The sequence below is a fragment of the Microcaecilia unicolor genome, chromosome 5 (assembly GCF_901765095.1).
Source record: "Microcaecilia unicolor chromosome 5, aMicUni1.1, whole genome shotgun sequence".
In the NCBI taxonomy this organism is placed as follows: domain Eukaryota; kingdom Metazoa; phylum Chordata; class Amphibia; order Gymnophiona; family Siphonopidae; genus Microcaecilia; species Microcaecilia unicolor.
The window spans coordinates 239,158,407-239,171,289 of NC_044035.1; the positions used below are offsets into that span (position 1 = coordinate 239,158,407).

At 42.4% G+C, this 12,883-nt stretch overlaps 1 protein-coding gene across 1 annotated transcript in view; it reads right to left on the reverse strand.

The window, feature by feature from the left end:
- The window catches only part of ZBTB20 (zinc finger and BTB domain containing 20), a 150,118-nt gene that overhangs the window by 64,561 nt on the left and 72,674 nt on the right, over window positions 1-12,883 (reverse strand). The window contains exon 3 of the mRNA XM_030204955.1: window positions 2,535-4,136. Coding sequence (XP_030060815.1) covers window positions 2,535-4,116 — 1,582 coding nt within the window. The 5' untranslated portion in view covers window positions 4,117-4,136. The remainder of the gene's footprint in view (window positions 1-2,534; window positions 4,137-12,883) is intronic.

The window sequence follows — 12,883 nt, forward strand, 5'->3', positions numbered from 1 at the left end:
TTTTAAACAGCATCCACGCCTGACGCAAGTTTTTTACTCTGCGAGCTGCTCCTTTCAGTCTTTTTTTCACCATTTTTCTCATTTTGTCGTAATCACCTTTTCTATAGTTAAACGCTAGCGTACTTGATTTCCTAGTTTCACTTCCTTCAATGCCAATATCAAAACCGATCATATTATGATCACTGTTGTCAAGCGGCCCTCGTACCGTTACCCCCTGCACTAGATCATGAGCACCACTAAGGACTAAGTCTAGTATTTTTCCTTCTCTTGTCGGCTCCTGAACTAGCTGTTCCATGAAGCTGTCCTTGATTTCATCAAGAAATCTTATGTCCCTTGCGTGTACAGATGTTACATTAACCCAGTCTATATGCGGGTAATTGAAATCCCCCATTATTATTGTGTTGCCCAGTTTGTTTGCGTCCCTGATTTCCTTTAACATTTCCGCATCCGTCTGTTCGTCCTGGCCAGGCGGACGGTAGTACACTCCTATCACTATCCTTTTCCCCTTTGCACATGGAATTTCAATCCACAGTGATTCCAAGGAGTGTTTTGTTTCCTGCAGAATTTTCAATCTATTTGATTCAAGGATCTCGTTAATATACAATGCTACCCCTCCACCAATCCGACTCACCCTATCACTACGATATAATTTGTACCCCGGTATGACAGTGTCCCACTGGTTATCCTCCTTCCACCAGGTCTCAGAGATGCCTATTATATCTAATTTTTCATTTAGTGCAATATATTCTAACTCCCCCATCTTATTTCTTAGGCTCCTGGCATTCGCATATAGACATTTCAAACTATGTTTGTTGTTCCTAAGTACATCATGCTTAGTACTTGACAGTATTAATTGGCAATCTTTTGTCTGATTTTTATTGTTATTTAAGGATACCCGATCTACTACAATCTCTTTTGCAACCTCACTATCAGGATACTCTATCTTCCCTTTTATGGTGATATCTTTGAAAGATACCTTATCCCGAACCATGCTCTTTTGAGCGACTGTCGGCCTTCCCCCCATATATATCGTGCTGAGATTTCCGTGTGGAAATTGAAGCATATTCTATAAAAATGTACATAACTTTAATTAGTTATCCAGCTAATCAGCACTAATTGAATGTTAACAACCAACTATCAGCACTAATTGGCATTAATTAGAATTTATGCGCACTACTTGCTAAGCGCATTCTGTAACATGGTGCACACAAATACAAGTTGTATAGCTGAAAAGTGGGCATGGTTATGGACTGGGAATGGGCGGGTCATGGGTGTTTCTAAAATCTATGCATGTTGTTATAGAAAACACCAGCTCCGCGCCTACTTTAGGCGTCAGGATTTATACCAGGTTTTACTTGGCGTAATTGACTGCGACTACATTTAGTTGTGTGGACCGCATGGAAAGTTAAGCTTATTTTATAAAGTACGCCTAAATTAAAGCATACTTTATAGAATACGCTAAGTGAATTTCATTTTAGCGCCAAATTAAATAGAATCTAGTCCAAAATGCTTTATAAAATTACCTCTATAGTGGTTATAAGCCATTAGATACCTTTATGCAAACAAGACAATCCAGTTGTGAATAAACCAAATCTGATTGTAACTAACATTTGCCCAATTTCATGTTTGGTGACCTGATTGAAATACTGCATAAAAATTCAAACTGGGATTTTATTTACCAGGCAAGGCCAAATTGCTGAATAAGATAATCATTAAAAGATTGTCACTAATCTTCCCCAGTAACTTTGAAGATGCAGTAAATATTTTTCCACCTATCCTTCCAGTGCTGATGATAAAGTACTAAGATCCCTGTTTACCAAGGTGCACTAGCATTTTTAGCGTGCGCTAACGCTAGAGACATCCATAGGAATATATGGATGTCTTTAGCATTAACGAGCGCTAAAAACGCTAGCATGCTTACACCGCAGCTTACTAAATAGGACTCCAAGTTTTTATATATTTTACCGTGGTGATCAGAGGTAATATTCAGTGGCATTATCTAGATATTATCACTGAATATTGGTTTCATTGAGACATCCAGTTATCAGGTCTTTTTGAACATCGACCCCCACATGTTCATCTTAAAACATTCAGAGGCCATACTACATTTATATTTATATTATATTACATTTATAATATGCTGCTTGTAGAGAAGTAGAAGTTTGCAGTGATATGCACATGAGATTTCTCTCCACTCAGTAAGATTTTTCATAAAATAATGTAAAAAGGGACTTTCCGTGAGTCCATTCTAACACATCACCAGGTATACAGTATTAAACTATGATATATCATGTATGAACATTTATGTTATTCAGTAGAGTCAACAGAGTAATATGTTGCAATGTTTCTGACAGTATCATTTCAGTTAACAACTAGCAGGGATGTGAGTCGTATATAGTGGTAAATAAATAAGCAAGTTCATCATTCTAGGTAATCTTAAAGCTATGTAAACTTTTTTTGTTACAAACTTTCTTTCTTTTAACTTTGCACTCTACTCTTGCACACAACTGAATGCTATTCCAGCCCACACTCACCTGTGTGTACAAACATGTGCTTCACATAGTTCTGTTTGGCGGTGAATGTCTTGTTGCAGAGAGTGCACTCATAAGGCTTTTTTTCATTCTGCCCACCTACTGTATTGTGGACCACTGATGACGCTAAAACCTGTGGAGCTGGCAGCTGGGCAGTGAAAGTAGACAGGCTCGCTTGGGGTACTGTCACAAATTGGGTCTGCTGGCCAGTCAGAGGTTGGGGAAGGCTAAACAGGAAAGGCTTGGGGCCACTGCCAGCGGCTTGTGTGGTAAAAAGGGTGGGCAGGTATGTGTTACCGGCTGTGCCAATGACTTGTGTGTTGCTGGTCAGGGTCAGGGGCATTCTTAGGTTGCTGGTGAGGGTTTCTGTCTGGCGTAAGTAGACTTGGGTAGCTGGCAATGTTTGACTGATGGATTGGTTGATAGTAGTCTGCAAGACCCCCTTTTCGGTGCTGTCACTAACACTGATCACTGTGCTGTCCATATCAATGTCTTTGCTCCCCTCGGGAGACAAAGAACTGGAATCTAAGTGTTGCTGTTGATTCTGATCTTGGGTAGACTCAGCAGGTAGTTCACTTTGCTCCACTTGGGAAGGTTCCTGTTGCCCCTCTCGGCCAATAATTGTCACATACTGCTGTTCCACAGAATCAGGCTCTGTACCAATGGATGAGCTGACTCCAGAATCAAAGCTTTCCCCTTTAGGTTCACTCTCAGTGCCTTCAGCTTGATCGGTGTCCTCAGTGCATTCCTCAGATTCATTGCGTTCCACACCTTGTGCTCCTTGCTGTCCATAGTAGTCATAATTATCTTCAATCTCCTGCTTGATATGGATGTTCCCTACCAAGGTCTGGATGCGGACTGGGCGCAGCTGCTTGCGGCAGTGTGTGGTCTCAGGTGTGGTAGAAAGGTATCGCTCCATCTGTTGTGAGCGTTCGTGAATCCGTGTGATCCAGCTTGGGTCTTCCATGTGATGTTCCCTGGGGAGACCCAGAGCTGTCTCATGATGGCTGACCAAAGCCCCACTGTAGAATGAGCGCTCGCCATTTTGCATGGAGCAGGCATATAAGGCAGAATAGATCCTGTCTACACTGTGCTGCGAGTGACTTTGCAGGTAGCCTGATTCTGTATCACTGCTTTGCTCGGAAGTCCCCGACTCTGGGGTTCCCCTAGGTGTTACCTGGCCAGAGTCTGAAATCACAGGGTAAATCCCACCCACGTTCTGTGAGACAATCCGTGTGCATTCATCGATCACTGTCTTGATCTGTAAGATGCTGGCTGCTGTTAAGATCTGCAAAGCTTCCGATTGCGACACCCGCAGCACCCCACTGTACATGAAGTCGATCAGCTTTTGCACAGACTGAACTGACACTACTGAGGGGATTTCAATGTCACTGTATCCCAACAGCAGCTTGTCCTGGAAGAAGGGGCTACCAGCGGCCAGCACGCAGCGATGGGCTCGCAGCATGCTTCCGTGGATGCGGACCGTCACGTCACAGAAGTGGCCACGGTTGCGCTGCTCGTTGAGGGTCTCGAGCACAGAATTACTAAAGTTGTGGAGGCTGATGCTGTGAATGCGCTCTGTCATCCCCTTGCAACTGATGTCACCTGCAGGAAAACACAAAGAATAATGCAATTGATAAGTATGTGTAGATAAAATTTGTTGAAAGTGTACAGCACTACTTACAAGGTTATCAATGTGGGCTACCATTAAGACATGTTATTTTACCACTAACTTGTGCTATTTTAGCACAGGTCCCATTTTATGCAATCATATCTGTTTACTAATAACTGAGCTTAACAGTAAAATAGCATGTCTTAAGGGAACAGTAGCCCAACTTGATAACTTCCTTCCAAGTGCCCTATGCACTAAAGTTTACATTGACGTAGCAATAATTTTATAAATAAGTACTTCCATTTAGGAGCCCAATGCCACGTGGTAAGAGCCTATTCTATAACAACATCTGGGTGCCCATATTCTGTTATATAATACTGGTGTAACCTGGTATTGTCGCATGTAATATTTATTTGTCCTGGTGTAACTGTGATTGAGTAAATGCAGCACGGATATGCACAATATATAGTATTCTGTAAATTACATGCATAAGTGGCAGGCCTGCCCATTTTCCTCCCATGCTCCACCCATGTATATGCCCCCTTATATTTATGTGTTATGCCACTTACACGCAGCATTACCAAATAGTGCTTAGTCACAGAGACACACCATGCCGCTCTCCTGGGCTGCCACTGCCCCATGTAAAATCCTCTCTGCTGCAGTCTTTACCTGGGAGAGTTGCCTGTGCCCCAATGAAAGGACAGTTGCCTGTCTACTCATAAGCAGACTGTGGCCTACACTGGGACTTCCTCCTTGGACCATCCCACCCCTTCTGATGCAACTTCCTGTTTTATGAAGAGCAGGACAGTTCAGGGAGGACGTCCCGATGCAGGCTTCCTATGACTGCTGCTGTCTGGGTGAAGACTGCAGCAGAGAGGATTTTAAAGTGGAGGCAGGGGGCCAGGTCTGACGGGGGTGCATACGCCACTGATGCACCTAGTTTAAATACACCACTGCTTAGTCCCCCTGCTGCCACTTACGCACATAAGGCTCACATGACACATAAATTCAGGCAACTAGTTAAAGAATTTGCCTTCATGTACAAAATGCCTGGACATGCAAAAATGCCAAAGTTCAGGTATTTTGCATTATTTGTTTGCACAAAATGCACTTTTGTAAAGTCATTTTGCAAAAGAACATTTTACAATAATAAACTGTGTAAATGAGCTGCTGTGAATTTTGCTGGTGATGACTTTTGATTTGAAAGGACATGAAACAGCATGTATTCAGTGCATGAACAAGATGGAAAAAAGCAGATCTTAAAAATATTGTTAATTCCTGTAAAGAGCTAAATCTAGTGCAGGGGAAGGGCTACTACCATAAGAAGGATGATGTGAGTCCAGAAGATAATTCTTTTGTGGTTAGGGCTATATCTTTCTCACAAGTATGTGACATTTATAGAAATCTGTTATTTTGGAACTATGACTTTCTGAGTATTTTGTTACTTGATCATGAATTTACAGAGATCTGTAAAACACTGCTCTGCAAAGGCACAAAATGTGCTTTAATAGGATAGAAAACATTTACAGTGTATGTGGCATTAGGGAACATGCAACATGTGACATGCTTTGTTGAAAAAAGCCCAAAAGAGATTGCTCCTGGAGATTTCTTATCTGGCATGGGATTGTAGGCATTATTGTCTTTTCACTCAATGACAAAATGTTAAATGAGACACCTGCGAACAATCAGGTGTCCTTGTTTAGTACAGATCAACGTAATCTGAAAAGGAAAAATATAAATTAAGATGAGGAAATTATTTTCATCTTTCTGACAAATATAATTCTGCAATTTTCAGATTTTCCTACTTTTTAAAAAATGTTTTCTTCTACAAGCTTGCACTTTAATTTACTGAGACAATTTCTTCTCTGGCAGGTTCGTCATTACGTATATGTATTAGAACAAGATCCAAGCCAGTCATCCTCCCTGAAGCTGAACAAGCAACTGGGGAAAATGCAATCACAAACTGTGAGGCTGTAGAGTGAAGTGATGCCAGCCTTAAAACAGAAATTTCCTGAGAAATTCAGCATCATATAGACTTATGGTAACAAAACACAGACCAGCCTAATTGCCCAGACATACAGTAGCTTGCAGAACTAGCTTGATTCCCATATTCAGCTTTGGCTCATCAGGCCAGTAAGGTCCAGGGATGCTGCAGAGGCAGCATATTCTGCCACTGTGAGAAGAAAGGGTTAGAGGGAAAGGTGGAAACTTGGTCATCCCTCAACAGCAATACTAATAAGAGAGACTCTGGATATTCTACTACTACTACTGCTTCTATAGCGCTACAAGGCATACGCAGCACTGTACACCAAACATGAAAAGACAGTCCCTGCTCAAAGAGCTCACAATCTAAATAGGACAGGCACACAGACAGAACAACTAAGAGGTAAGGGAATTAAAGAGGTGGAGAAAAGGGTAAAGGGCAAGTGAGTAGTGGTTAGGAGTCAAAAACAGCATTAAAGAGGTGGGCTTTTAGCCTGGATTTGAAAACGGCTAAAGACGGAGTTAGACGTACAGGCTCGGGAAGAAAGAATCGCTAACATGATCTAATTACAGAGGACTTCTATTGCAATAGCTGAGTTATAGAGGGAGAAGAATGAGACCTAATTTGGGAAAATCCCTTCATCAGCCTAAAAAGGTGAATAAAGGCCCAGAGTGCCTCAGGGGCCCTTTTACTAAGACACGTAGGCACCAATGCGCGTACAACATGCGCCAAATTAGAACTACCACCCGGCTACCACGTGCTCCTGGCGGTAATTCTGATTTCTACATGCATTCAATATGTGCGGCAGAAAATAATTTCTATTTTCTACCACGTGGCGCTAACCGGGCGGTAATCGGCAGTGTACGCACACTGATGATTACCGCCTGGTGAAACCTTACTGCTAAGTCAATGGGTGGTGGTAAGGTCTCTGGCCCAAAATGGACATGCGCTGAATATTTATTTTGCCGCACGTCCTTTTCTGGGAAAAAAGGCCTTTATTGCAGGTGCGCTGAAAAACGGACCTGGGCGCGTCCAATACACGCGTCTACACCAGCACAGGCCATTTTTCAGTGCACCTTAGTAAAAGGACCCCTCAGTTATTCACCTGTCCAGCAGTTTCCACCTGCTGCTTTAGGGTACAACTCAGTTGGTAACGACCATTATTGAGCTAGGGCAGCATGACACTTCATTTGCAATTACTCAGGGATTCCCCCCCCCCCCCCCAAAAAAAAAAATTATATCTCGTTCTCATCTCAGCCTAGCCACTGTTGTGATAGTCCTTAGCTGGGGGCTATAAACTGTGGCTCCCTCTGGAGCTTAGCTAAAGTGGACTTCAAGTCAGACTATTAGATACTGCAGTTACATGATAGCCGAGACTCCTTCCCTCTTACTTGCTAGGAGCAATGACTGCTGCCACATCATTTATGGCTAACTTGGAGGCTGATGCAGTAATCTTGTATTAGACCTGTGAATTACAGAGTGGATGGATCATGCAGGTCTTTATCTGCTGTCATGTAGGGGCCCTTTTACTTAAAGCTTAGCGTATGCTAACAGAATTAGTATGTGCTAATCCCTGGATTCTATATAGTGTGCCTAGAGATCTGCACCAGAATCGGTGTGGATTCTATAACAATGAGTGTAACTTAGCAAGCTTAACAAGCTAATAAGCGCTGATAACAGTAGTTAAACAATAATGAGCATTAATTGGCACTGATTAAAAATTTAGGTGCACAACTCGCTAAGTGTATTCTGTAACGATGTACACTAAAATTCTAATGCACGGAGTAAAAAAGGGGCGTGGTTATGGGTGGGGAAATGGGCATTTCGTGAGCATTCCAAAAATTACACATCTAGTTATAGAATATGGCCTAGTGCAACTAAATCTATGCACGGGATTTCCACCAAGTTTTTGTTGATGTAAATGGATGCATGCAGATTTATTTTTTTATTTTATTTTATCTTCTGCATTTATATCCCACATTTTCCCACCTCTTCGCAGGCTCAATGTGGCTTACAAATTCAGTAGTGGCGATCGCCATTTCCGGAATAAGAAATACAGAAGAATGTTCCAATCAGAGTATATAGAGTACACAGTAAATTAGAATAAAATTGGTAATCAATACATTTCAGGTACTGAAATCAAGGGTAGTGAAAAGCGTTCAATAATGACAATGTGACAAAGTAATCAAAATAAGAATAATTCAATGTTAACTAATTCTGGTACAGGGTCCTTTTGATAAGTCTCTCTGAACATAGGCGTTGAAATATGATCTAAGTGTATTCTATAATCGGCGCCTAAATCTAGGCACCGATTATAGAATACACTTATTCAGCACTGATTTCAGCGCCAATTTTTTAGGCGCCATATATAGAATCTTCTCTTAAATGCTAAGCAGCCCATTTTATACCTGAGTGGTGTAGAACGAGTAGAAGTGAATTAATTTTTTACTTGTACAAAGACTAGGAGACACTCAAGGAAGTTACATGGAAATACTTTTAAAACAAACAGGAGGAAATATTTTTTCACTTGACAAATAGTTAAGTTGTGAAACTCTTTGCCAGAGGATGCAGATAGCGTATCTGGGTTTAAAAAAGGTTTGGACAAATACCTGGTGGAAAAGTCCATAGTCTGCTTGCCCTGGGATTGGCACCATGGAATGTTGCTACTATTTAGGTTTCTGCCAGGTACTTGTGTCCTGGCTTGGCCATTGTTGGAAACAGGATACTGGGCTACATGGACCATTTGTCTGACCCAGTATGGTTATTCTTATGTTCTTATGTAATAATTCCATTAGTGCATGCTAAACTTTAGTAAAAAGGCCCATTAATCTGTTACTGTGTTATAGCTCAGAGCACGGCTGACTAACCTAAACATAAAGAACACAGTATTCATATAGGCTATTTGCGAAAAATGTATGCTAACATGGAAGAGCTCGCCAGACACATGCTTACACGGTTCTGCACTAGCAGCAGCTATAACTTGCACACATAAAAACTAACACATGCATCCACACGTGCTGGAATGCTATTCTGTGCATAAAAGGTTTGCAATACAAACAGTATTTAAGTACAGAAGAGCATTTCAGCATAAGCACAGATGCATGCAATCCAAGTGCTGATACAATTTTTGCAATATCAACAATATTGCTGGCACACAGGGAGCTGTATATGTATACATTATGGTCATGTACTGGAATGCTATTTCAAGCATGAACGTTAATATTATTCTATGCATTTTCAACAGTCTATTACTCCACTCTGTTCTAGCACACCTACCTCTCAGTTCCTCATCCCTGCTGTTTTTTTGTTTTGTTTTTTTACCTATCCCCTTCCAGGAAATTACAAAAAAAGTTGCAGATCCTGTTTGCTTGCAGCAAAGAAAAGAGGCAAGCATGAAATCTGCACTAACGCTGATCAGCTAACTTTTTGCTCCTCTTCAGAACTTACATTGAAGCCACAGAGGGGTATTTTCGATATTTATTTATTTGTTTGTTTGTTGCATTTATACCCCGCTCTTTCCTGCTCAGTAGCAGGCTCAGTGCGGCTTACATAGTATGGAATTACATAGAGGCATATTTTCAAAGCACTTTGGGAGGCTAAGTTCCATAGGTTTCTATGGAACTTTGGGAGGCTAAGTGCTTTGAAAATGAGCCTGATAGTCTCACAGAAAGCTGTAGCAATAGTAGAGGTATGATGTGGTTGTTAGGAAATAGGTTGAGATAGGTGAAATGGGCAGGGGGTGTAGGGGTAGGAGAGGTAGAAGTGGTGTAGAGTGGATTCATAGGTTAAGTCTGGTCATTAGGGTAGGCTTGCTTGAAGAGGTAAGTTTTTAGCAACTTCCGGAAGGGTAGATGGTCACTAACTGTTCGAATGGGTTCGATATGATGTCAAAGCCAGACTTTTGACATTTTGTGCTAAGAAGGAGATTCTATATATGGTGCCTAAAAAATCGGCGGTGAAATCAGTGCTAAGCGTATTCTATAATTGGCACCTAGATTTAGGCGCCGATTAGAATATGCTTAGTTGATATTTCAGCGCTGATATCTGTGTGCATCCATTTACATCAACGAAAACCTGGTGTAAATCTCAGCATGTAGATTTAGGCGCACTGGCCCATATTCTATAACTAGGTGCCTAAATTCTGGAATGCACATTTCCCCGCCCATAACCATGCCCCCGAGAACTAGAAGTTTGGCACACATCATTACAGAATATGCTTAGTAAGTTGTGCACCTAAATTCTAAACAGTGCCAATTAGTGCTCATTATTGCTTGTTAAAGGCTGTTATCAGTGCTCATTAGCTTGTTAAGCCAATTAAGTTACGCACGGTGTTATAGAATCCATGTTGATTTCGGTGCCTTAAATCTAAGTGGACTATATAGAATCTGGGGTAAATGTCTCAAATCTGAATGGGAAATATAGCCATTTTTGAAAAAGCAAAATGTCTATCTTTTTTTTTTTTTAATACCATGTGTAGGAAACGGTCACGTGGTGCCATGCTGGGGAGCGGTTGCTGAAAAGTGGAGCTTCGGCACTTCCCCCTAATCAAACTATTTAATCTAGCAGTAAAGCGCTTTTGCAGACATTACAGACTTGGTGCAGTTACCTCTGAGAAGCAGGCAAGTGTTGATGGTAATATTGCTGGCGCCTGTTCATGGAATGGCAGCCAAAATACAAAGAAAGGAGAATGAGAGGGGAAGAACAACTGAAAGCAAAATGGTGGTCGCGCAGGTTCCGCTGGATGGCATGGTTTGCTCCGCATGGATGGCGGCGATTACGGCGGAAGCAGCTTTGGGTAGGAAGTTACAGGCATTGTATGATCGGGCAGAGGTGGCTCATGAAAGATTGGATGGGTTCCATCTACATCTGGACCAGATGCAGCAAAGAATCAGCGACTTGGAGGATCGGATGACGGAGTATGCGGAGCCTGCAGGAGCAACGCAGAAAAAGCTGCTAGAATTAGAAACGAAGTTGGACGATTTGGAGAATAGGTCCAGACGCAATAATCTGAGATTGATTGGCCTTTCTGAACAATTAAGGGACTCAGACCTGGTGAGTTTTCTTGGTTGCCGAAAACTTTAAATCTTAATAATCTGTCAGGGCCCCTGAGAGTTGAGAGAGCACATAGGGTAGGCCCACACAGATAACTCCCAGTCAAGCCACGTGCGGTGATCATGAGAATACTACATTATGGACATAAACAAGCAATACTGCAGGCATTGCAAGTTGGGTCTTGTCTTTCCTATGAAGGCCAAAAAATACTGTGCTTTCAAGATTACTCGGCAAGGGTGGCTGCAGCAAGAAGGGCTTTTGCGCCAATCTGTACTGCTTTATATGAGCGGAAGCTGAAATTTTCATTAGTATACCCTGCTACTAAGAGTGTTCCATGAGGGAGCAGACAAGGTATTTGAGTCAGCAGAAGCAGTGAAAGAATTCCTGGAGACCCTGAAGGGGGGTCCCGCGAGGTGATTACAAATGCGACTAATCCGCTGAGCTGAGCAGCGGCAATTTCAGACTTTGAAATTTGGCCAGTGCCACATATACTTGGATATTGTCTATTTCTCTTCGTGGATGACATCATTTCAGGATGGTATGCCTTGGTCTGGCTGTGCTGGCTACTGGGGGGGGGGGGGGGGGGGGGGGTGGGGGATATCTTTTTATGAGTGATCTGAAGGGGCCTTGGAGAAATCTCCTGATATCACAACTCAAAAACCCTTTTTTTCCCTTTGTGGAGGGGGAGGTGGAGGATGGGGATGTTATGTACATTCACCATTTGATGTTTGCTTACTAGAGGGGTATTGACTTGCAGTCAAAGCTACAAAGCTTTTCTTGGATTGAACCTGTTTGATTTGAACTGAATTGAGATGAAGTAGCTGAGCTTATCTACTGTTTCTGTTATTTTCCCCCTCCTTTGTTTGTGTTTTTTTTTTTGGGGGGGGGGGATGGGGATGTTCTGTACATTCACCATTTGATTGTTGAGCCCATCCATCCCAGCAGGGTTTTTTGGGACTATTCGGGTTTGGTGGAATGTTTAAATTTGGGGCAGAGAAACATGAGGTTGAATGCGATTGTCTGAGGGGGTCTCATTGAATTTCTCTGGAGGGAGGGTTTGTGGGGGAAGAGATAGGATACTGCACCACCATTATTGCACTACTCAGTGCAAAAGGACCTATTGTTGGAGGGGGGGAAGAGGGCACTAATACGTGAAGTGTCTTAAGAAGACTCGGAATTAGGGGGGAATTGAGGGTTATTAGGTGTTTTGTTTGAGGTTTGGGTGGGGTAGAGGTGGGGGGGGGGGGGGGGGCCAGTTACGGGAGGGGAATGGGACTGCTCCAGAATTTACAAAGCAGGGTCATGGAGGTTCAGTCTGTACCTCATGCAAGAATGTGTTCGTGGAAGGGAGGGTGTAGGCTGGGACACTCTTCCATGGGTTTTAGGAAAGGTTTTTTGTGGGATTTCCTCATCAAGCTAAGCGCAAGAACGGGGGGGGGGGGGGGGGGGGGGGGGGCTATGGTTAAATTGGTGTCTTGGAATGTAGGAGGTATCTCCTCTCCTATTAAACGTAGCAAGATCTTGCAGGTTTTGAAGAGGCAAAAAATACACATTGCAATGCTCCAAGAAACGCATTTGACTTCTTTAGAACATAAAAAATTGTACCGTTGGTGGGTTGGTGACTACATAGAAGGCCCTGCGAAACAAAGGAAAGCAGGGGTAATTATACTATTTCGTAAAGGGCTTCAGATGGAAAAGCAGCGT